We start from the raw sequence: 21,810 nt of genomic DNA on the forward strand, positions 1-21,810 counted from the left end.
CATTACCAGTTCAAGGTACTCCCCTTCGGCATTGCTTTGGTGCAGAGGATGTTTACCAAAGTCCTGGCAGTGGCAGCAGCACACCTGCGCAGACTGGCAGTCCCAGTTTACCCTTACCTCGACGACTGGCTCGTTACGGGGGACTCGTTTGACGCTTGTTTTTCGAACACCCCAAAAACCTTAGATCTCCTGTTCAGTGTGGGTTTCTCAATCAACGAAAATAAATCCAGCTTAGTCCCCAGTCAAATAAAAAAATTTCTGGGAGCTCTAATTCGGACGAAGGACGGTCTCATCTTCCCCTCCAACGAGAGGGTTCAGAACATGCTTTTTCAGATCCCTCAATATGTAACCATTTGGGAGGTGACGGTGCGCAAAGCCATGCGCTTGCTAGGAATGATGGCATCATGCATATACTTGGTTCCCCACGCGCGTTTGCGTCCTATGCAAGAGTGGCTCAACAGCCAGTGGTGTCAGGCCAGCGGACAATGGGAAGATCTGGTAGTTGTCTTGCCAGCCTTCGTTCTCTCTCTGCAGTGGTGGTCAAGAGAAAACCTCTTGGGGGGTAGACCTTCACCACCCCTGCAGTGGAAGCCACTCTCATGACAGACGCATCTCTTAAGGGGTGGGGGGGGGCTCACCTGCTTCAGCAGACAGCGCACAGAGTGTGGTCCCCTCAAGTAGCGTCCAACCATAAAAACTTACTGGAGCTATTAGCGGTCTCCAAAGCATTGAATGCCTTTCAGATGCAACTGCAAGGGAAGACAGTGCTGATCCTAACGGATAGCACTACAGCAATGTATTACCTGAACAAACAGGGGGGACACTCACTCTCCAGGGCTATCCAAGCTGTCCCAAAACATTTGAATATGTGCTCTCAAACACAAGATGTTTTTGTTGTCCCAACATGTTCCAGGGGAACTCAATCCTCTGGCAGACGTACTCGGCAGAGATTTTCCTCTGCCAGAAGAATACGAATGGCAGCTACACAAAGACATTGTATCCAACGTCTTCGCAGAATGGGGCTTCCCAGAGATCGACTTGTTCGCAACTCCGGAGAATGCCCAATGCCAAGACTATGCCTCCAGGTACCCCCAGAACCGATCCAAGGGGAGAAGTCTCTGGATAACATGGTCAGGAAAATATGTCTTATGCTTCCCCCCCCCCCCCCCCTCCCGACTCCCCTTCTCAACAAGATAGTGCACAAAATGCACCAGGAACCAGTTACCATGATACTGGTGGCCCCCATGTGGGCCTGCCAACCCTTGTTCGCTCACCTGATGGAAATGTCCCTCTCCCCACCAATAAAACTACCCTGCCTGTACAACATGTTGTCTCAGGACAGGGAGGAGACCCTACACCCATGCCCACAAACCCTGAATTTAGCAGATTGGCTCCTGAGATCATAGAGTTTGGACACCTGCAACTCCCTCAGAGTGCATGGACATACTCAGGGAAGCGAGAAAAACGAATACACGTTATTGCTATGCCAGCAAATGGAAACGTTTTGTCATCTGCTGTCAATCCCATCGATTGCTCACCCACTCACATTGTGCTGTATCTAACCCATCTGTTGGACACTGGGTTAGTCTTCAATTCCCTAATGGTTCATCTGCCTGCTCTCAGCCTATACCACATCACAACAAAAGGTGTTGTGGTGGAAAATACCGGTGATTAAGGCCTTTATGGAAGGGGTTAAGAGGATTTAGCCTCCCATTTCTCACCCAGCTCCTGGATGGGATCTGAATGTGGTTTTGACCAGGCTCATGGGAGCTCCATTCGAGCCTATGCATAAAGCAAGTCTGAAGGACCTGACTTATAAAACAGCCTTCCTAGTGGCTATCACTTCTATCAGAAGGGTTAGCGAACTACAGGCTCTTTCTGTTCTAGACCCCTTTGTTACAGTCCACAAAGATAAGGTAGTTCTGCGCACACATCCCAGGTTTGCGCCTAAATTCATCTCAAAGCTCCACGTGAATCAATCGAACTACCCACTTTCTTCCAGAACACTACTAACATGGCCAAAAGAAGCCTAGACACACTAGATGTGCGCAGGGCAGTAATTTTCTACCTGGAAAGAACTAAACCACTTAGAAGGACTAAACAATTCTTCGTCTCAGTGGCAGCTGGTAGAGAAGGGGATCCTGTCTCTAAATCAGCTATCTCAAGGTGGATTGTCAAACGCATCACACTGTTTCTCTCTTGCTAAGAGAGAACTGCCCGCACTGGGCATCCATAGCATTCATTGCAAATGTTCCCCTCGAGTCCATTTGCAAAGCGGCAACCTGGACCTCTGTACACACCTTTACAATACACTATTGCCTAGACACTCATTCTAGGTCGGATTCTCAGGTGGGGCAAGCAGTACTAAGACATCTTTTCTCTACTGTTCCTTCTCACAACCCACCTCCAACTCCGGGTACCGCTCGCTAGTCCATGCACAGCATGTGATTCTAAGCAGATTAACAAGCATCAGAAGACATGCATTACTTACTGTAATAGCATTTCAAGGGGATTGGGTCCTCCTCCGTATTCCATATCTATGACAGTAATCACCACAGCTGTGCTGCTTCGGAAAATCTTTCTGCATCCTACATCAATGACGTCTATATGCCGCTCTCGATGACCGGCTCCGACGGCCGACGTCACTGGATGTTATAAGTAGGACGCACAATGCCCATAGCCTCAGTTCCGTTTTTTCTGTGAACGTGTTCGCTTCGGAGATCTCGGCGCGCCTCGACTCTTTGGAGTTTCTGTTTCTCGGTTCTTCGTCCCTGTTCGTTTTGTGAAGTTTCTTCTTCGTGAAGGATGTCTACCTAGTCTTCCACCCCGCGTCCGGGATTTAAGAAGTGCGGGGACTGTGGGTCCAAAATGTTGGTTACGGACTCGCACAACGCCTGCCTCTGGTGCCTTGGGGAGGCCCATGACACGGACGACTGTGCCGACTGCCAGTCGCTCCCGTCTAAAGCCTTGCGAGCGCGCAAGAAGAAGTCGCTTACCCTTCCAAGCAGGCGACGCCGGAGGAATGGCCTTCCTTCGGGAAGAAAATGTTAGTGATTCTCAAATCGCAGAGCACCAGTCCGTCTGTGCCTCCGAGTGGGGTCGGTCGTGATCGGTCGAGAGATGCAGCTCACACGCCTTCAGGCTCGGGTGGTCAGCACGATTCGCGGGAGAGGTCCCGCTCGGACAAGGGGAATCATTCTCGTCATGCCAGGTCCCGGTCCTCAACGCGCTCGAGACCGTGTGAACCTGTGATGTCTTCGAGGAAGACGTTGATGCCGGTGGCGCTGAGGTCGTCGACGGACTCTTTCGAGGCCCCGCCTGTAACGCTCACCTGATTCCCACGGAGGCGCAGGTCGTGGCAGGAAGGTGTCTGTGACTCGAAAGGTGATGTGCAGGACTCGATGGGCTTCTGGGGTCGAACCTCTTCGCACTGTGTGACGAACCCGTAGGGTGAGGTTTCTGCAGGTGAAAGAATATAGGGGTTAATGGTCTGGGTTGTTTAATGTCTCTTCCTCTCTCTCCCAAGCTTCTCCGTAGAGCCCCCAGGTCAACGTGCTCACCTTAGATAGGTGAATGCTGGACTCTCCATCTGCGTCTGATGCAGGGTGCTGTTGCCAGTTACTTCACTGGTGAAACATAGGCCTCTTGGACTCAGAGGACCTTTACCGTCGTTAATCGCACGAGCGGTGAGTTTCCAGACACCTTTTTAGTCTTTATAGTCTTTAGAGTTTTTAGGTGCAAGGCACGTTAACATTGAACAGGACTTCGTATGATGCTTTTCTCCCCTTTTGCTTGCAGGACTCTTGAGGAAGATGAAATAAAGCGCCTGGAAATGCGTGAGTAAATGCAAGCGCTCTAGCTGTTTTTTCCCTTGCAGCGTAGTTCGTGCTGAAGAGGCACCGGAGTATTTGCAGGCGTTCTATTGTGAAGAGCGCGATGGGCGTAACTAAATACCTGTCTAATGTCTCTTCTTTTGTCTTTCAGAAGCGTGTTTGCAGCCCCGGAGTCCGCGGAAGGCCCGTAAGTAAATACGATGCTTTTATCTCCGCAGGTGGCGATGCAGCGTGAAGAATTCCAGAGTTCACGGAGTGCCGGTAAGTAATGACAATGCTTTTGTCTTCACAGGCGAAAGTACAGCGTGCCGAAATGACCGCAGCCGATGGATCAGGTGAGTAAACACTGCGAGTTAAGACTGCCTTGCTAACCTGCTGTTTCTTGTCTCTGCAGATGCTGCTGTCGACTGGATACAGGAATGGTGAGTATGATTCTTGCAGATTGAGGAAGAAAGGCTGGAACAGACTCGGTGAACGTTCTGCTGCAGATGCAGAATAATGCGAAGCACGTTTCATCCATCAGGTGTGGTTTAAATAGCCTTGGAGTGATGAGGCGTCTTCCTCCACGGCCCCGCCTAGGTAAGAAAAGAGTTCCAGTTCCAGAAGCTTTCCCCATGCTGAATCCAGGGAATGGAGCTGCCCCACCCAGGTAAGAAAGTAGTTCCTGTTTAAGAGGACTTCTAAGTGGCTGGTAGGTAAGCAGCATGGTCTGCTGCAGGTAAGTCCACCCAAACATCTGCACACATATTATGACTTCCAGTGCCGGGACCGATGATTCTGATGAGCCTGGTGCCACCGGCGCCAGGACAAGGTCCAAAAGGTCCCTGTGGGGACCGGCTGGTGCCTAGGATTAGGGTTAGGGGCCTGCTTCCAAGGACGTTGGGCTGGTCCTGGCTCCTTGGAAGCAGTGATCATGACACCGCCTCCGAAGAAGTAGTCGGCGCCATCAGCGCCCAGGCTGTCGAAGGACAGGCTCGGGGCTCCGGCCTAGAGGCCTGTGTCGACGCCATTGATGCTGTCGGCGCCGCGATCGGCGTTGCCGCCGATTCACTCATTGCCCTGGACGCCTTTCGAGGCTGTGTCGACGGAGGTACCACGAGGCTCGGTGGAACCCCCTAGAAAGGCTCTGGCCAAGGTCAAGCATGGCTTTGGTTCACATTCTATGCCTTCTTACCGCCATCTTGAGTTTATTTCAGAGGTGGATGAGGGCTCTGATGATTGCATGGTTCCTAATGCCGTGCCAGACGAGATTCTCTCAGGCCATACCCAATTTGAGGACCTGAGGCATTCCCTGCACGATGCTAGTGGGCTGGACACCTCTCTGGAGGTGGAGTTTTGTAGTTCTGAGCCTGCCACTCATGCCGACTCCTCGTACTGGCGCCTTATGTCGAGGGTCACCGAGTACTTGGGTTGGTCTGCTCCCCCGGGGGAGTTTCTTCAGGATGACCTTACGGATAGCCTCGACCTTGGTCCACCAGCTTACCCGGTACTGCCGTTTTATATGGCTCTACAGTGGAGGGTGGCGGCGGCTTGGACTGTTCCGGAGAGTCTCCCGGCAGTGGCCAAGTCTTTGCCGCGAAAATACCGCCCAGCCAGTAGCAACTCCTGTTACTTGTCCAAGCACCCCACTCCGGAGAATTTGGTGGTGTAGGTGGCTACGGCCCCGGCAAAGCAGGCGCCGTATCCTAACATCCCTCCCGATAGGGACGACAAGTGTTTTGACGGCTGGGCGAAGAAAGTGTTTTCTTCAGGGGGTATGGCGCTTCAGGCGGCCAACTCCGTATGTGCCTTGTCACGTTTCACGCACACTCTGTGGAACTGTTTCCTTAGCAGCTGAACATATTCCCGAAGGGGACGAATGGGATGGTTTCCTTGCCATGGTTCAGGATGGCAAGGATGCCATGTGTGAGGCCGTTCAGTCGGGTTTGGACATGGCCGATTGCGTCAGCCGGTCCATGGCGGCGAACACCATGATGCACAGGTTTGCGTGGTTGCGGAAGTCTGGGTGTGCTCCTGATGTGCAGGCCCGGCTCCTCAACATGCCCTTTGACGGGGAACATCTTTTTGGCAGCAAGGCTGACGAGAGCCTTGAGAGGTTGCAGACCTCAAAAGCTGCAGCAAAGTCGTTGGGCGCTGCAGTTCGCCAACCTCGACTATTTGTCCTAGGGGAGAGCAATGTGGGGAGGTTCCTTTCGTTATTACTCATCCTTTGGTAAAGCGAGAGGAGCTGCCAGTGAAAGGGGGCCACCGTAGGAGTGGCAGAGGTGGAAAACAAGGTACTCGAGGTGCCAAGGCTGCTCGGGCAGTTGCCTCTTCGCCCTCAGGCAACGCCACAGGCGCTTCAGCTCAGTCATGAGGCCATGTCCCATGGTTCGCCGGTTGCGGGGAAGGCTGGCACAGCATCTTGCAGAGTGGCGCGCCATTACTTCAGATGTGTGGATTCCTGAGATCATAACCCACGGCTACTGTCTTCCTTTCCGGCAGAGGCCTCAAGACAATCCACCGGGGAATCTCGCTTTGAAGAGTCTGGATCTGCTCCTTGCGCAGGAAATTCAATCCCTGCTGGAGAAAGGCGCCATAGAACTGGTGCTTGTAGCGGAGAGGAACATGGGATGGTATTCCCCTTATTTTTTGATTTCCAAGAAAGACGGGGGATTTAGGCCCATCATGGCCTTGCGCGGTTTGAACAAACTCCTCAGGAAGGACAAGTTCAAGATGGTTACTCTCTCTCAAGTCCTCCAGGCCCTTCAACTTCAGGACTGGTTGGTGTCTCTCGACCTCAAGGACGCTTATTTTCATGTGCCGATACATCCAAAGTACAAGAAGTACCTGAGGTTCGCGGTTGGCGACTCGCACTTTCAGTTTCGGGTCCTGCCGTTCGGATTGACCTCCGCCCCAAGGGTTTTCACCAAGCTCATGGTAGTGGAGCAGCGCACCTCAGGAAAGGGGGATTCACGTCTACCCCTACCTGGACGATTGGTTCATCAGTGCGCGCTCTCCCGAGCAAGTCCTGGATCATCGGTCAGTCAGCTGCCACTCCCTCCAAAAGCTGGGCTTCTCCCTCAACTTGAAGTCCCATTTGACACCGACTCAGAGGCTCCAGTACATCGGAGCAGTGCTCGACATGTCCCTGGGGCAGTGTTTTCCTCCCCAGGTGAGGGCTCATCACATTCAGCAGATGGTGCACAAGTTTCAACTTGCCCAGAGTTTCCCTGTGTTCGATTTCTTGAGACTGCTCGGCCTCTTGGCATCCTGCATTCTTCTGGTGCTAGAGGCCAGGTTGCGGATGAGATCTTTGCAATGGGCACTCAAGCTCCAGTGGTCTCAGTCCTCCGGCAGGATGTCGGACCCTGTTCAGGTGCTGTCCTCGGTCGCCCAGGACCTTCTGTGGTGTGCCGTTGAAGACAATCTGATGAAGGGGGCTCCATTTTGGCTACCCTGGCTGGAGGGGACGAGCGTGACGGACGCATCCCTCATGGGATGGGGGAGCTCATGCCAACGAGTTGACGGTCAGCGGTCTCCGTTGGAGTCCAGACTCAATATCAATCTGTTGGAGCTGAGGGCCGTCCGGCTAGCCCTGAAGGCTTTTCTGCCGACTGTGCGAGGGAACAATGTCCTGATTCTGATGGACTACACGGTGGCCATGCACTACCTCAACAAAAAGGGGGGGGGCAGGGTCACTTCCTCTGCGCAGGGAGGCGATGCAGCTCTTGTTCTGAGCAATGCAGCAGGAAGTTTCGATCTCGACAGTTCATCTGGCCGGAGACGAAAACGAGACGGCGGGCGCTCGGAGCAGGCAGAGTGTGATCTCTCGAGTGGGATTTGGCTCAGGAGATTCTCCTGGAGATCTTCGCCCTTTGGGGGACCCCTCAAGTGGATCTCTAAGCCTCCAGTGTCAACCGGAAGTGCGAGAGGTTCTGCTTGCGGGAATTTCCTCCAAAAGGAGCCTTAGGAGATGCGTTTGTGGTGGAGTGGTCATTCCCACTGCTGTACGCGTTTCCTCCAGTCCCCGTCATCCTGCAAGTACTGCAGAGGTTATGGAGGTTCGGTTCCCGGATAATCCTCATTGCTCCGGCGTGAGCCCGGCGGACGTGGTACCCGGACTTGCTCGACTTGTCCATCTGCCCTCCACGTCGTCTTCCGTACCGAGACGATCTGCTCTCACTGGAGGGGGGTTCAGGTTCTCCATCCAGAGGTCAAATTCCTGAACCTTCATGCTTGGGTTGTGAAAGGTTGAGGTATAAGGATTGGGACCTCCCTGAAGACGTGATAGAGGTGTTGCTCTCGGCCAGACGGCCCGCAACAAAGTCCCTGTACCGTTGGCGTAAGTTCTGCGACTGGTGCAGGGTTAAGAATGTGGATCCTTTTGCATGTGACATTCCCATGGTTCTGTCTTTTTTGCTTTCTTTGGCCCACAGTTGTTTAAGTGGGTACCATTTAAAGGTTACCTGGCAGCGCTGTCCATATTTATTTATTTTAAATGTGTTTTTATTATTTTCATAAATCTATGCAGAATAGAGTTCAACCACAAATATAACATTAATAAAACTTCCCCCCTTTCCCCTGACCGGGTTATTCTCAGTCCATGTAAATCTTCTCCCGAAGGTACAGCTCCCCTTTACGTGAATAAGTCCAACATTCTTATCTTGTGCGGGCACCATTGTTCTTTGTAGTCCGATTGGAGATACTCTATCACTTGTCCCCAATCATTTCTAAACCTCCCATGTTCTCCTTGGATGTTGTTTGTTAACACTTCCATGGCCAAATGCGTCCACACCCTTCGCACCCAGTCTACTGCTACCGGTGGGGATATATGTTTCGAGTTATGTGCAAGTTCCAACCAAGCCCCTATCAGCAGGCCCATAAAGTTCCTCTTCTGCGACATGTTGAGGGTTTTATCCTTGGGATCCCATAGGCCCCCTATCCATACCTCGATCCCCAGGTGCTCTGTCCCCGGGAAAATTTTATACATTTGGGCCTTGATCTCCCCCCCAATAGGAGCTTAGTTTCGGGCAGTCCCACCAGATATGTCGCCAGTCCCCTTGCCCACCGCAATCTCTCCAGTATTTGTTCGGGGCGTTAGGATACATCGTGTGTAGTCTCTCAGGGCTATAGTGCCATTGAAACATTATTTTCACCCACATCTCTCTGGTTTGGATGGCTCTCGTCAGTTTTTGGCATCAGCCGCCAAACATACTCCCATATATCCATGGGAAGTGAATAGCCCAGGGTTTTCTCCCACCTTTTCATGTATCGCCATGGGGTTGGTTTCGGTTGTGCATTTATGTATTTATATGTATTGGAGACAAATTTGCGGGTGCCTGTATGGGACATAATGTACGTTTCAAAGGGGGTCAGGTCTCTGGACGCTGCTTCTTTTATCCGGGGAGTGCTCAACCAGTGACAGTTGTTCATATTTAAATCGGTCCTTTGGAGTTAGATTTAGTATTGCTGTGCAGTCTGCAAATGACCTTATCTGTTGGCCTATTTGCAAATCCCCCACCATTTTGCACCCCGCCTCTTCCCATTTTCTGAATGCTCCCTTTTCCATTCCTGATGGGAACTCTGGATTGCCAAACATTGGCATAAACGAGGTGGGATCTTTAGTCAGAGTTTCTTTTTTGGTGGCTGCATCCCACACCCCCAGTGTTGTCTTCAGTATCCCAATTATATGCGTATTGTTGTGTCGAAATCGACTGTTAATCCATACCATATGCCTGGTGGATGTCGTTGCCACAGCCCTATCCTGCATCTCCCATATTTTCTCCACCTGCTCTGGGATCCATTCCCTTAATACCCAGAGTTGTGCGGCTTCGTAGTATTTCTTAGTGTGGCATGGCACACCCCCCTTCCCTTCTATGTGCTGTCAGAGACGCATTTGAGATTCGAAGGGTTTTGTTCTGCCAGACGTATTTCGAAACCACCTTCCTAAGTGCACCAAAGAACGCCCGGGGGGTTCTTATTGGGAGGGCTTGAAATAAGTATTTGTTTGGGAAGTATCGACATTTTAACCGCTGTGATTCTACCTCACCAGGAAATCGCTAATGGATTCCATTTTAACAATTCTTTTTTAATATTTCCCAAGAGTATGGGGTAGTTGTGAGCATACAGTTTGTCAGTTTTCCCGGTGAGAGTGATGCCCAGGTATTTGATGCCGGTGTTCACTACCTTCAATTGACAATCTGTTGCAATTGCTCGGATTTCTTCTTTGTTGCCTGCCAGGATCAGTATCTCTGATTTCTGCCTGTTTATTTTTGGCCCCGAAATTTCACCAAACCTGTCTATGATTTCCATTAAATGTGGGGGGGATAACCCCGGGTCTCCTAGGGTCACTAGCATATCATCTGCATATGCCACCGCTTTGTGCTCCTGTCCCGCCATTTCTATGCCCTTTACCTCTGGTAGATCCCTAATTTTCGCCAATAAGGGTTCCAGGTATATCGTGTATAGAAGGGGGGGGAAAGTGGGCACCCTTTTGTCCCTCTCCCTAGATATACCTTGTCCGACAATCCTCCATTCACTGCTATTCTTATGGACGGGGAATGGTATTGGCCCGGATCATGTTGATGTTTCCCTTACCCATTACCATTTTCTGTAAAACCTGGAATAGAAATGACCATTCCACCCGGTCAAACGCTTTCTCCGCGTCCAGGGCGACCAATGCTGCTGGGGTCTGTTTAATGCCTATTTTTTCAACCAGATGGAACACCCTACGAAGGTAGTCATGAGTCTGCCGATTTGGTACGAATCCTGGTTAATTAGTCTAGGAAGGAGTGGCGCCAATCTAGTCGCTAATATCTTAGTATACAATTTTGCGTCCAGGTCTATTAAAGCTATGGGGCGGTAAGCGGTGGGGCATTGTTCTTCCTTCCCCTTTTTGTGAAACGCCAACACTTTTGCCTCATTCATGGTTTGGGTCACGGTTCCCTTTTCCCCGAATGTATTGTATAAGGACGTGAGTACTGGAGCGAGGATATCTTTGTATGTTTTATAGAAAAGGGCGGTATACCCATCCGGCCCCGGAGCTTTGTTCTTCGGGAGGGACTGTATTGCTGCAATAACCTCTTCTATTGTGATTTCTTTTTCGAAGTTGTTCCTATCTTCTTCCTCCACCATGGGAAGCTTAACCCCAGCGAGAAAAGCTTTCTGGAGATCCCTGTCTGGGAGATCCGTAGTATACAGCTTTTGATAGAATCTTTCGAATATCTGTCCTATCTCGGAGGTCTGGGTCTTAATCTGGCCTTACTCATCTTTTAAAGCTCTTATTGTTCGAGTCTGCTGTGTGCCTTTCAGTTGTCTTGCTAACAATTTGTCGACCTTGTTCGCCTTTACATAATACCAATGTTTCGTGTATAGCAGTGCCCTTTCTGCTTTTTTCGTGCATAGTGTTTCTAGTTGCCCCTGAACATGTCTTAATGTTCGCATGATTTTCCTAGTGGGTGTCTGGATCAATTCTGCCTGGATCGCCCCTATCTGTGCCTCTAACTCCTTTTCCCATTGGCGGTTCAATTTCTCTCTCTGTGCCTTGAGTGCTATTAGGTGTCCTCTAGTTACCTCCTTAGGGCGTCCCACAATGTGTCTTTATTTGTGTCAGGTAGGTCATTGTTGGTTTAAAAAATCTGTGATATGTTCTCGAAGCGTCTGAGCCAGCACCGGATCCCTAATTATATCCTCTGGGAGGCGCCAGCTCCAAAGCCTGGGATATTGTTTGGACCAATTAATGGTCGCCCACAGAGGGGCATGGTCCGAGAGTGTGATGGGTTCTATCTGTTTAATCTTACCTAGGAGGCTCACCGATACCCAGAGATAATCTGTTCTCGAGGCCGTATTATGTACATGCGAATAGTAGGTATAGCTTTTCCGTTCGGGGTTGCCATTGCGCCATGCATCCGCTAGCCCAAGGTGCATGATTTTCTGCTTTAAATTTTTTGAAGCGGCATCCTGAACCTGCTTCCTGGGCCCTGATCTATCTAGGGATGGGTCCCATGCCATATTAAAATCTCCCCCACCCCGCAAGATAACCTCCCCCAAAGCTTGTTGATCTATTTTGTATAGGACCTCTTAAGAAGCCGTCCTGACCTGTATTGGGGGCGTATACCATGGCCAGTGTCAGGGGTCTGCCTTCGATTGTTATGGTCACTATTAGGCATCTCCCCTGTTTGTCTCCCCATGAGGACTTAACCTGCGCATGCAAGGAGTCTCTGACCGCTATAAGCACACCAGCCTTTTTCTCTTGGACGCTTGCCTGAAGGATTTGGTTGAAGCCCCTGAGGTGGAATTTATGCTCGTCTTGGGCTCTTATGTGTCTCCTGCAACATGATGATGTCGAAGGCCCCTTTCTTGATGAAGTGTGCTATTTTTTTACGCTTGACTGGATAGTTTAAGCCCCTTACATTCTGTGTCAGGATCTTTATCCCCCACCCCTTCTTTTGTATGAGATAGCTTAACATAGGTACCTTCCTCCCTTTTACAATTTCAGAGTTGTCCCCGGTCTTCCCCTGTCCCCAACTCCCCCCCCCATTGTGCCACGCAAACACTAACTAGCGTGTTCCCCTCCCCCCCGCCCCAACTGCCCTGAGGATGGCATGATTTACTACTAGCACAGAGGCGTGTCGCCTTGTGCTTCACGCCCTCACCCGTGTTCAGGGATAACTTTGAAGGGAATCCTAAACCCTTCCTCATGATGTCAGTGGCCCCCGGTACCTCACCCCCCCCTCCCGGCACCTGAATCTTGGTCTCTCGGGTTGTTACTGCCGCTGTTAAGTCCCCTTTGTTGGCTGCTATGTCGTGCTTCTGCTGCCGCATTCTAGACGTTCCCCTGAGCCTTATTTCTTTTTGCTAGGTCGTCTCGCCCTCCTGTTGATAGTTTTCCATTACGTGCGGGTCTTCCTAGCTGAGGGGCCTGAACCGCTCGCCTGTGGGGAGGAGTTGTCCTGGTCTTGTAGGTTCAAGAGTCTCTGACCTTCTTCGCTCGAAGTTATTCTTTTTTGTGTCCCCTCCCATGTAAACAAGAAGCCAAATGGGAATGTCCACTTATATCTAATTTGGCATGCTGTCAGCTCCTTTATCTGAGCCATATCTCTTCTCTTCTGAAGCGTTGTCAATGCTAGGTCCTGATACAGCTGTATTGCCTCCCCATTCATTCGAATGAAGTCCATTGTTCTGGCTTTCCTTAGAATCTGCTCCTTTTGTGTGTATCTAGTGAGGGCCACCAGAGCATCTTTCGGGCGGTCGGTTTGGGAAGTCTATCTTTTTGGTCCCACCCTGTGTATTCGATCTATCGGGACTTCTTCTCCCTCTCCCACGTCTAGGATATCTTTGAAAACTTGCTGGTCCGCTGTTTTGAGATCTTTATCCTCCACCGTCTCCGACATGTTCTTTATTCTAATGTTCGATCTTCGTGATCTGTTTTCCAAATCTTCACACTGGATTTCAAGGTTTTGCGTTAGGCGGGCCAGATGTTCCTGTGTTTCTGCGACTTGTTGCGTCTCCTCTTCCATGTTCTGCACAATTTTTTCTGGGGTGTCTGTTCTTTCTCCTAGGCCTGCTACTTCTGTTTTTAGTTCCTGCAACCCCGATTTGAATTCGCCCTTCATGGCATCCAGATGCGCGTTCATAGAGTCCATAAATTTTGCCTGAAACTCCCCAAACCACGTCTTCAAATCTTGTTTTGTGGCCATGACTTGGTGGGGGCTGTTTGTTTCTGAGCCGCCTTTAGATCCTTTTGTCGTTTTTGCCTTATCCGGGGTTCCTTTGTCCCCCCCCCCCTTCAACCCCCCCAGAGATGGACCAGGCTTTGATGGTTGGGTAGATGAGTTTGTCTTTGCTTCCCTCTGGATCTTGACATTTGGCCCTACTCGTGCTAGTTGCTCAATGGGGTCCGACCTTTCCTGTGTGGTTCCCTTTCGCGCTGTCCATATTTAAGCGCTCGTCTGAAGAGTGTTGCTATTTTAAAATTCCTTGAATTTCTCAGTTTCTGAAAGGGCTCACTAATGTGTTCCCTCCGTCACCTTTCCAGGTGCCCGGTTGGGATTTGAACCTTGTTCTCAAGTTTCTGATGGGTGCTCCGTTTGAGCCTTTGCATTCATGCCCTTTGAGACTGCTACCTCTTAAAACTGTATTTTTGGTTGCGGTCACTTCCGCTCGCAGAGTGAGTGAGATACAGGCACTTTCAGTTAAGCCACCCTTCACTGTGTTTCATAAGGACAGGGTTGTCCGAGTTCGTCCTTCCTTTCTTCCGAAGGTGGTGTCGGAATTTCATTTAACCCAGAAGGTTGTTCTTCCGGCATTTTATCCTCCTCCACATCCTGGTAAGGAAGAGTAGAGGCTCCATAGGCTTGATCCCAGGAGAGCGTTAAGCTTTTATATTTCACGCATGTCCCGGGTCATTGGTTACCTTGAAAGCGTTTGGTACAAGCTGTGATGAAACGGACTGTCTCGCTGGATTATTTTGGCTATCACGGAGTGTTACCGCTTGGCGGCTAAGGACCCTCCGGTCGGTTTACGGGCCCATTCTACCAGGGGTATGGCTGCCTCTACTGCCCTACAGAGGGGTGTTCCTATTCGTAACATCTGTGATGCAGCCACCTGGGCTTCGGTACATACTTTTGTACATCACTTCTCCCTCGATTCCATCCAGGGGCAGGATCTGGCCTTTGGCAAGGGGGTCCTTTACTCCACAATTTGATTGGGCATTCTAAATTTCTGTTTTCTAAATTCTTTTCCCACCTCCTTGCATTGGTACTGCTTTGGGAGTCTGTCATAGATATGGAATACGTCGGAGGACCCAATCCCCTCGAAGAACAAGTTACTCTCTTACATGGTAACGTTCTTTCGATGGGATGGTCCAACAACGTATTGCATATCGCTCCCTCCCTGCCTTCCCCGCTACAGAATTTCTTATGCGATTGCAGCTTACGTTTCCGCAAGGCTTTGTGTGGTCAGACTGGCAGAAGACTGGTGCCACACTTTCTGGGAAAAAACTACAACTGAGGCTACGGGCGTCTTGCTTCCTACTTATAACATCCAGTGACGTCGGCCGTCGGAGGAGGTCCTCGAGGGCGGCTTATCAACGTCATCGACACAGGACGCAGACGCCAAAGATTTTCTGAAGCAGCACAGCATGATTACTGTCATAGATATGGAATACGTCATCGGACCATCCCATCGAAAGAACGTTACCAGGTAAGAGAGTAACTTGTTCTTCTTATGATTGTATCTGCTTAGATTCACATGCGCCCTCCCTACCTCCACGCTCTGGGTGGAAGGAACATAGACGTCTTACTACTTTCTCTCTTCATGTACTCATTCACTATAGCCTTGGGCTCCCTCACGGCAAAAAAAATACAATCGGAGGGACCTATGGGCATGAGGGATTTTGGGTACACTACACGTCACAAAAAGGATAGTGTTACAGACACGCCTATGCCGACGTCCCCTTTCGGTCCCGAAAGACAAGATGCAATACTCTATGGTTACCACTGGATGTCGGACCATGTGAATATAAGCAGATACAATCATCAGAAATGCTATTACGGTAAGTAATGCATGTCATACAAGGAGCCGGTGGCAAGCGCCAGGACTGGCAGGCACTTCTCTAAGCGTGGGTGTTGCAGAAAGGCATTAGGCAGGGCTGCCCATTGTCCGCACTGCGGTATATTTTAGCTATGGAGCTGGTGGCCACATACCTAGATCAGAGTATGTTACTGCGGGTATACCAGTCATGGGAACACATAACCTGATCCCTATGTACCCATATGACATGCTCATATATATGCAAAACCCCAAAGATAATTTAGATTTGATAATCGAGCCCTTGCTAGCTTTGCTCAGATTTTGGGTATCAGTTAGCATGGAAAGGTCCTCTCTGTTCCCATTACCCGGACTGGCAAAGACACAACCCAACAACCTGCCAGTGCTAGCCTTGAAATGGAGTGCTACCACATTTCGTTAACTGGGATAGACATTTTTCATGGTCGGGTCAGGGAGCAAGACAACAACACGCACCCTGATAGGGATACAGAACTCCATGACTTTATGGAAGAAGTTGCCCCTGTCGGTAATGGGTAGGGCGGCACTGTTAAAAATTGTTGTCCTCCCTCGGCTCCTACATCCCATACAATATTCGAAAGGCCTTCTTTAAAGCATTAGATTCCTTGTGTAGGGAATTTCTGTGGCACAGTGGCAGGTGTTGGATTACATTAGCCTCACTACAAACACTGTATGAGGAGGGGCTATTGGGGTCCTTGTTGGGGAGAATTCTCAGAAATGTGCTCATTCCCTCACCTTAGAGACCCCCAGCTGGATTTTTTTTTTAAACTGGAGAGAGTGAGACCCTTTTTCCCATTCTCTCTTTGTATTTTAATGTGATTTTGAACACTTTCTTTTGGTTGTGGAGTCTGACAAACATAATATTTTTCATTGTGTCACATAGCACCTTCAGTGCAGTGGCACAGAGAAGTCTTTCAGATTTCCCACAGGTTTAAATAGCTTCTCTGGGATAAACTACTGTTTCCCAGAGCAGTAAAGTGAAATTGACTTTACTTACATGTGTAACTTTCTAGACCCAGCACACACTATCTTACAATAGGGTGCTAGAGGGGTTACCTAGCATCCCCTTTGTCTAGCTTCTCATGTAACATTTTTGTTACCGTTTCCTCACTGAATGGCTGGTGGCAGTGGTTTCATTTGAACTACCGTGGTGTGCATTTACTGCGTGCTGCGTTCGCAGCTGCAGTAAAGCACCCAAGGGTGCCATTTTTGTCAAAATGGCCCCGATCTTCATTTCTTTGTGGAAAGGTCCTTCTTGAGATTTACTTGCGCGCCAAAACAGGTTTGGTCCCATTGTTTGCTTTTCCTTTGGCGGGATTCGCGAGTTGGTTTGCCCGGTGAAGCCCTGCTGCTGTGCTGAAACTCCAAATTCGTATCGACAGAGAAGCCCCTGCAAGGATGACTTCTCCCCTTGAGTTAGTGGGACCAATCAACTCCAAAGTAAGCCACCTGGACATCTCTCGGAGCTGGTTGCATTTCCACAGAGTTGCTGCTGGGAACCAAAACACCAGGGAGAGGAACACCAGATTGTGTACGTTGCTTTTAAGTTGGCCAAGTGCTCCAGGAAGATCCTCCGGACTCCCAGGAAGCAGGACTGACCGAGCCCGAGCATCCTCAACAGACTGCGTGTCCCCAGAAGCAAGGAAAGTCCATCTCGACAGCCAGAAACCATGGTGTTGCTATTTGGGGTAGTCCCGAGGAGCTGAAACACTGAAGTGGCACTTGTTTGAAAGATTGCTGGTTGCGAGCGGTGGCCATCCCATTGCAGAGCAGGATTCCCCAGAAGTCCTCCCTCTTGTCCCCACGACTGAGGCCCAAGAACAGTGAGATCTGCAGAGCTGCACAGGAACAGAGGTCATCTGCTGCACTTTTTCTTCAATACAAAGCTACTGTAAAGTCTGAGAGAACTTACCTCTCATTGTAGAGATGCTTGCATCTTCTACTACTCACAAGTCTAATCAGCTTGTGGCCCTACATTTGATTCTTCTTTTCTTCAAAGACTTCTGAAACATTGTACAAAGACTTTTCTACTTGCCTACCAGAAGTGCTTCATCTTATATTACAATTTTGCCCATTGACTTTGGCCTAGCCTGCTATACTGAATGACTGTGCGTAGGGATCCAAAAGTATTTGCCCGCTTTAGAATATTTGTGGTTTCTTGTTTGTTCTAATAACCTTTTCCTTTTACCAACTTCTAACAGTATTCTAAATACAAACTGTGAGATATTAATGTCCCCAGCACCCTAGCTATTGAAGTCACCTGAGGGTGTAGGTTGTGTCTTTGGGCCATCCCAAAAAGGTCTTTTCTGATTTAGAAACTGAGTGTGTATAGTATTGAAGTGTATTTGTTTGTTGCTTTTTATATTGCGCCCTTCTGAAGAAGGCTTATTGTAACTGATAAATGAATAATTGTTTATTCAAGAAACCTTGTGTGCAAGTGTTTATTTGAATACTTGTCACTGTAAATCTCTGTGCAACTCCCCTACAGCTCAGGTTGACCCCTCTTGACATAAGTCTGGCTGCTCAACACGCTACCAAACTGTGTAGTACAAGCTTATACCAAAGGTTGGGTTTCCTATTACCTCTAGTCAGAGTTGTTGTAGTGCACCCTAAGGGGACTGCATACAAACTTTGCCGAACAGTCCGGCATTTTGAGCTGTACTATATGGTGGTCTGGCTAGCGGACAAACCCACCCCAGACACCAAGCTCCTACAACCAGCAGCACTGCGCTCCTTCCTGAAAGAGGAGTTGTGGAGCAAACGGTCGCAGATAAATGGCCACCCAGACCTGGTGTCATTGGTGATACAGCTGTGGGATAGGGCACCAGCGTTAATAAAACTGAAGGACCCGTTTTCAGTACAGGATCCTCTGGCTGCTCTCGCTCCGGAAGCATCTCAAGTGCATCGGGGTATCCGGACACACTGGGAATCCAGGGGCATTGCTACTATATGGGATCTGCTCACAGGTACCTCCTTTATACCCTTCCTGGAATTGGTCAAAACCATGGGGCTCCACCACGGCCAACACCTGATATATTGAACTATAAAAAAAAAACCTGATTGCGCGTAGATGACCAACATATACAGAAGCGGCAGACGCAATCGCCCCAATTGACACCATGATGACATAGCCGAGGGCCCACACACGATTTCTAGACTATATGGGTTCCTCCTGGAGGGTGGTCTCTCCCACAAATCAATCATAAAGCCCTGGAAGGAGGAAGACCTGGGGATTACATTCCTGTATCCTCATTGGGCTCAGATACTGCGGTAGCATAAGAAAGTGTCTCGGAACTCGAGGTTGCAATTGATCCAATTGTATGTAACGCATAGAGCATACTTGACCCCTCTCAAGATAAGTTACCTGGGGCTGTGGTACAACATTGCCCTTAATGCGAAGTCACAGACGCAGATATGTTCTGGTCCTGGACAGTATATCGAAGTACTCTGGGGGCGATAGCGGATATAATGCACCAGAGTGGCCTTAATATAAATCCGCTTGGTGGTCTTAATATAAGACTTGCTGTTCATACTGGCCAAGCGACTGATAGCAATGGCCTGAAAGTCTGGGAAGGGCCCGCATTTAGAAGATTGGTGGCGCGACCTTAAAAAATGGACACAAGCTGAGACAACGGTCTGGCTGAAAGCAGCGCATGTGAGCCTCTCTGACACAAATGCAGTGATTACGGCATGGAACACACTTACACAAACACTGTTCACACCGGCTACCCCGGGGCCTGAGGCGGGACAAGAGCCCCTTGCGACTGCGCAAACTGACCAGTCACAGCATTAACTTGTATAGTGGCAGCATTGAGACTAGAATAGCAGCAGCATTGAGACTTGAATAGCAGCATGCGGGGTGGGAAGTACAGGGAGGGAGAGGGAGGGTGTTGGGGAAGTTAAACTTTTATGTGTGATGTTTTTCAGGCTGGTTGAAGATTTGGTAACAGGAATGTGTACTAACAAAGGTTTGCTTGATGTATACGTTTGTCTAGTAAAATCAGTAAAGCCTGGATTATTATAAACATGACTCTTACCCGTGTTTTTATGGTGCAGATTCAAATGGTGATGGATTCCTGGATGAACAAGAATTGGAAGCTCTTTTTACGAAAGAGGTAAATCACAGTTGTTATGTGGATGTGTTCTTTTGTGGGCAACATTGACTAACTAGTTCCACAGGGTTTCGATTGTTTTACTATGTGTTTTTAATGGAAATTTACCAGTGCAGCATATACTGTTATACTATCTCAAAAATGTGTGACGCTGAGAACCAAATTCACAATTCTGGATATCAAATGACTGATCAAAAGGTTTACACTTGATTAAATTAATATACTGCGTTCAGTTGAATATTTGAAGCTACCTGTAGGCTATTTCATCAGTGCCTAGATGTTATATACTGAGTACAATGTTGATCGAAACATTTGAATATCTCCTTGATATAAAATAAATTTTGTTAGGATTTAAAAGGCGATTTTTCATTCAAGAGTGCTTTAGAAGGATATATATATATTTCTGAGGCTTGTGGAATCTGCTTTGATCACATGCTGTGCGTAGGCCGACATCTAGTGGAAGCTGCAGAGTATTACAGTTTGTTTTTCGAAACTCGAAAATGGGCATCGACACAGGGCGTGCCAGTAATACTATCCCAAGTGTGACGTCCACTGTACCCATGCTCCCTCACGCGTCTAGGACCCTCAGATTGTTTTTTTCCGCCATACTGGTCGGAAGCATTCCGCAGAGTTCCCTGGCCTTAGCCATACTTTTGCTAAAATATTGTTATATTACCCCATTTCTCCACCCCAACGTCGAGTCACTGAATCCACACTCGACGACGGCCTGGAGAAAGAATCGACCGTCGAAAGCTGCATGACGGATTTGGGCCTCGGCCCGGGCCTCGGAAGGCTTCTGGCCTCGGCCCTGCAAGTAGGGAGAGTGGGGGGTGGACATACTCTACACTCTTTTGGTATATAGGTACAGTCTTATATATTCCTACACTTATTAGCCCGCTGCCACAAGGTGCGTATGGAAGGTACCCCTTTCCAATTTTACCCCAAGTGCAACCGCAAGTACCCTTGGGTTGACAGGCACGCCACGTGCAATCTCTGCTTACCGAGGGACCACCCCGAGGCTAACTGCAGAGCGTGTAGTAGGTTCAAAGCGAAAAAACTCAAGGACCGTTCGATCGATCATTGGGCCCACCACGCCAAGCATCAAGAGGCCATGGCAGCAGAGGGAGCCTTCAGTGATGGCAGCGACGCCGTGCTTTCGGACGGCGAGGGCAACGTGGCGTCAATTGACAGCCAAGCGCAAGTCCCCGACCTCGGAAGGTCGTCCGGCAGGACGGCTATGGGGAAGACCCCCGGCGACACAAGCGCTACCCACAGCACTTCCAAAAAACACATGAAGTCCAACCGAGACTCAATGCGCACGTCGAGTACTCGGAAAGAGGCACATAGAGAACGGTCAGAATCAGTGCCCTCTGGGCGTTCTCGATCTAGATCGCCACATGACTCCAGGCAACCATCCACTGTTGCCAGAAGTGTCTCGCTCCCCAAGGTAACTGAGGTTCGATATTCAGAAGACGAAACTGACCACTATCCCCAGTCTGCACTCCAGGAGTCGGAGTCAACAGGCCACTCAACGGCTGCTCCCGAGTCCCAAACTCCACTATCCAGATATAGGGACACTACCCCCGAACCTCGGCGCCAGGCGTCGCAAGGCTCCGGAGGAGCTAAAAAACAGGGTAAACACTCTTCCACACACGGGGAATGGGAAAAACAACAGAGGAAGCGGTCTCGGCCTCCTTCCACACCTCAAACTTTCTACCCCACATAAACAGATGGACAAGTCTCGGTCTTCTGTTATCCCAAAGACCCCTGTTCAAATCAGTAGGTCTAGTCAAGTTAATAAAGGGAAAGGCCTTCAAGAAAGAATCATTCCCAGTTCAAGAGAATGGTCTAGTGATGACAGTCATGTCAAGGATGTCATCATTGGCAGATTTCTACGCCAAAAACCCTGAACACTTTCTCTTTTACCCCCGACGGGTCAACTCCCTCAGGCTCTAAGGATCCTATACCCCCAAGTAAGAAGTCCCGGGTTGAAGCTCCTACTTCAGACCCCTTCAGTATAGAGCCCTATTCTCAATATCAGGGAGATCCATCCCTTTATGAGGATCCAGTTTTGGGCATGTTGGAAGAACAAACTGGGACGGCCTACTATGGGGATGACGAGGACCAAGAGGAGGAGGACAACCCAGAAACCTACAGGCTAGATTCCCCGGTAGATAAAGAACCCCCAGTTACCGAATCCCGTGTCGATAACAGCCTCTCTTGAATGAAGTGCTGTCCAGAGCGGCAGAACACTTCCACATTGACACCCAGGGTGCTCAGGAAGAGAGGGACTTTGCCGAGGAGTTAGTGGGAGA

The 21,810-nt window shown here is 49.5% G+C and overlaps 1 protein-coding gene across 3 annotated transcripts in view; it reads left to right on the forward strand.

Annotated features, from left to right (window-relative positions):
* NUCB2 (nucleobindin 2) overlaps positions 1-21,810 on the forward strand; it is a 680,179-nt gene that overhangs the window by 355,662 nt on the left and 302,707 nt on the right. For all 3 annotated transcript variants that reach the window (XM_069623774.1, XM_069623775.1, XM_069623773.1), the window contains exon 8: positions 19,440-19,498. In XM_069623774.1, the coding sequence (XP_069479875.1) occupies positions 19,440-19,498 (59 nt within the window). The remainder of the gene's footprint in view (positions 1-19,439; positions 19,499-21,810) is intronic.

This window comes from Ambystoma mexicanum, chromosome 11 (assembly GCF_040938575.1).
Source record: "Ambystoma mexicanum isolate Mex_15411 chromosome 11, UKY_AmexF1_1, whole genome shotgun sequence".
NCBI classification, from domain to species: Eukaryota; Metazoa; Chordata; class Amphibia; order Caudata; family Ambystomatidae; genus Ambystoma; species Ambystoma mexicanum.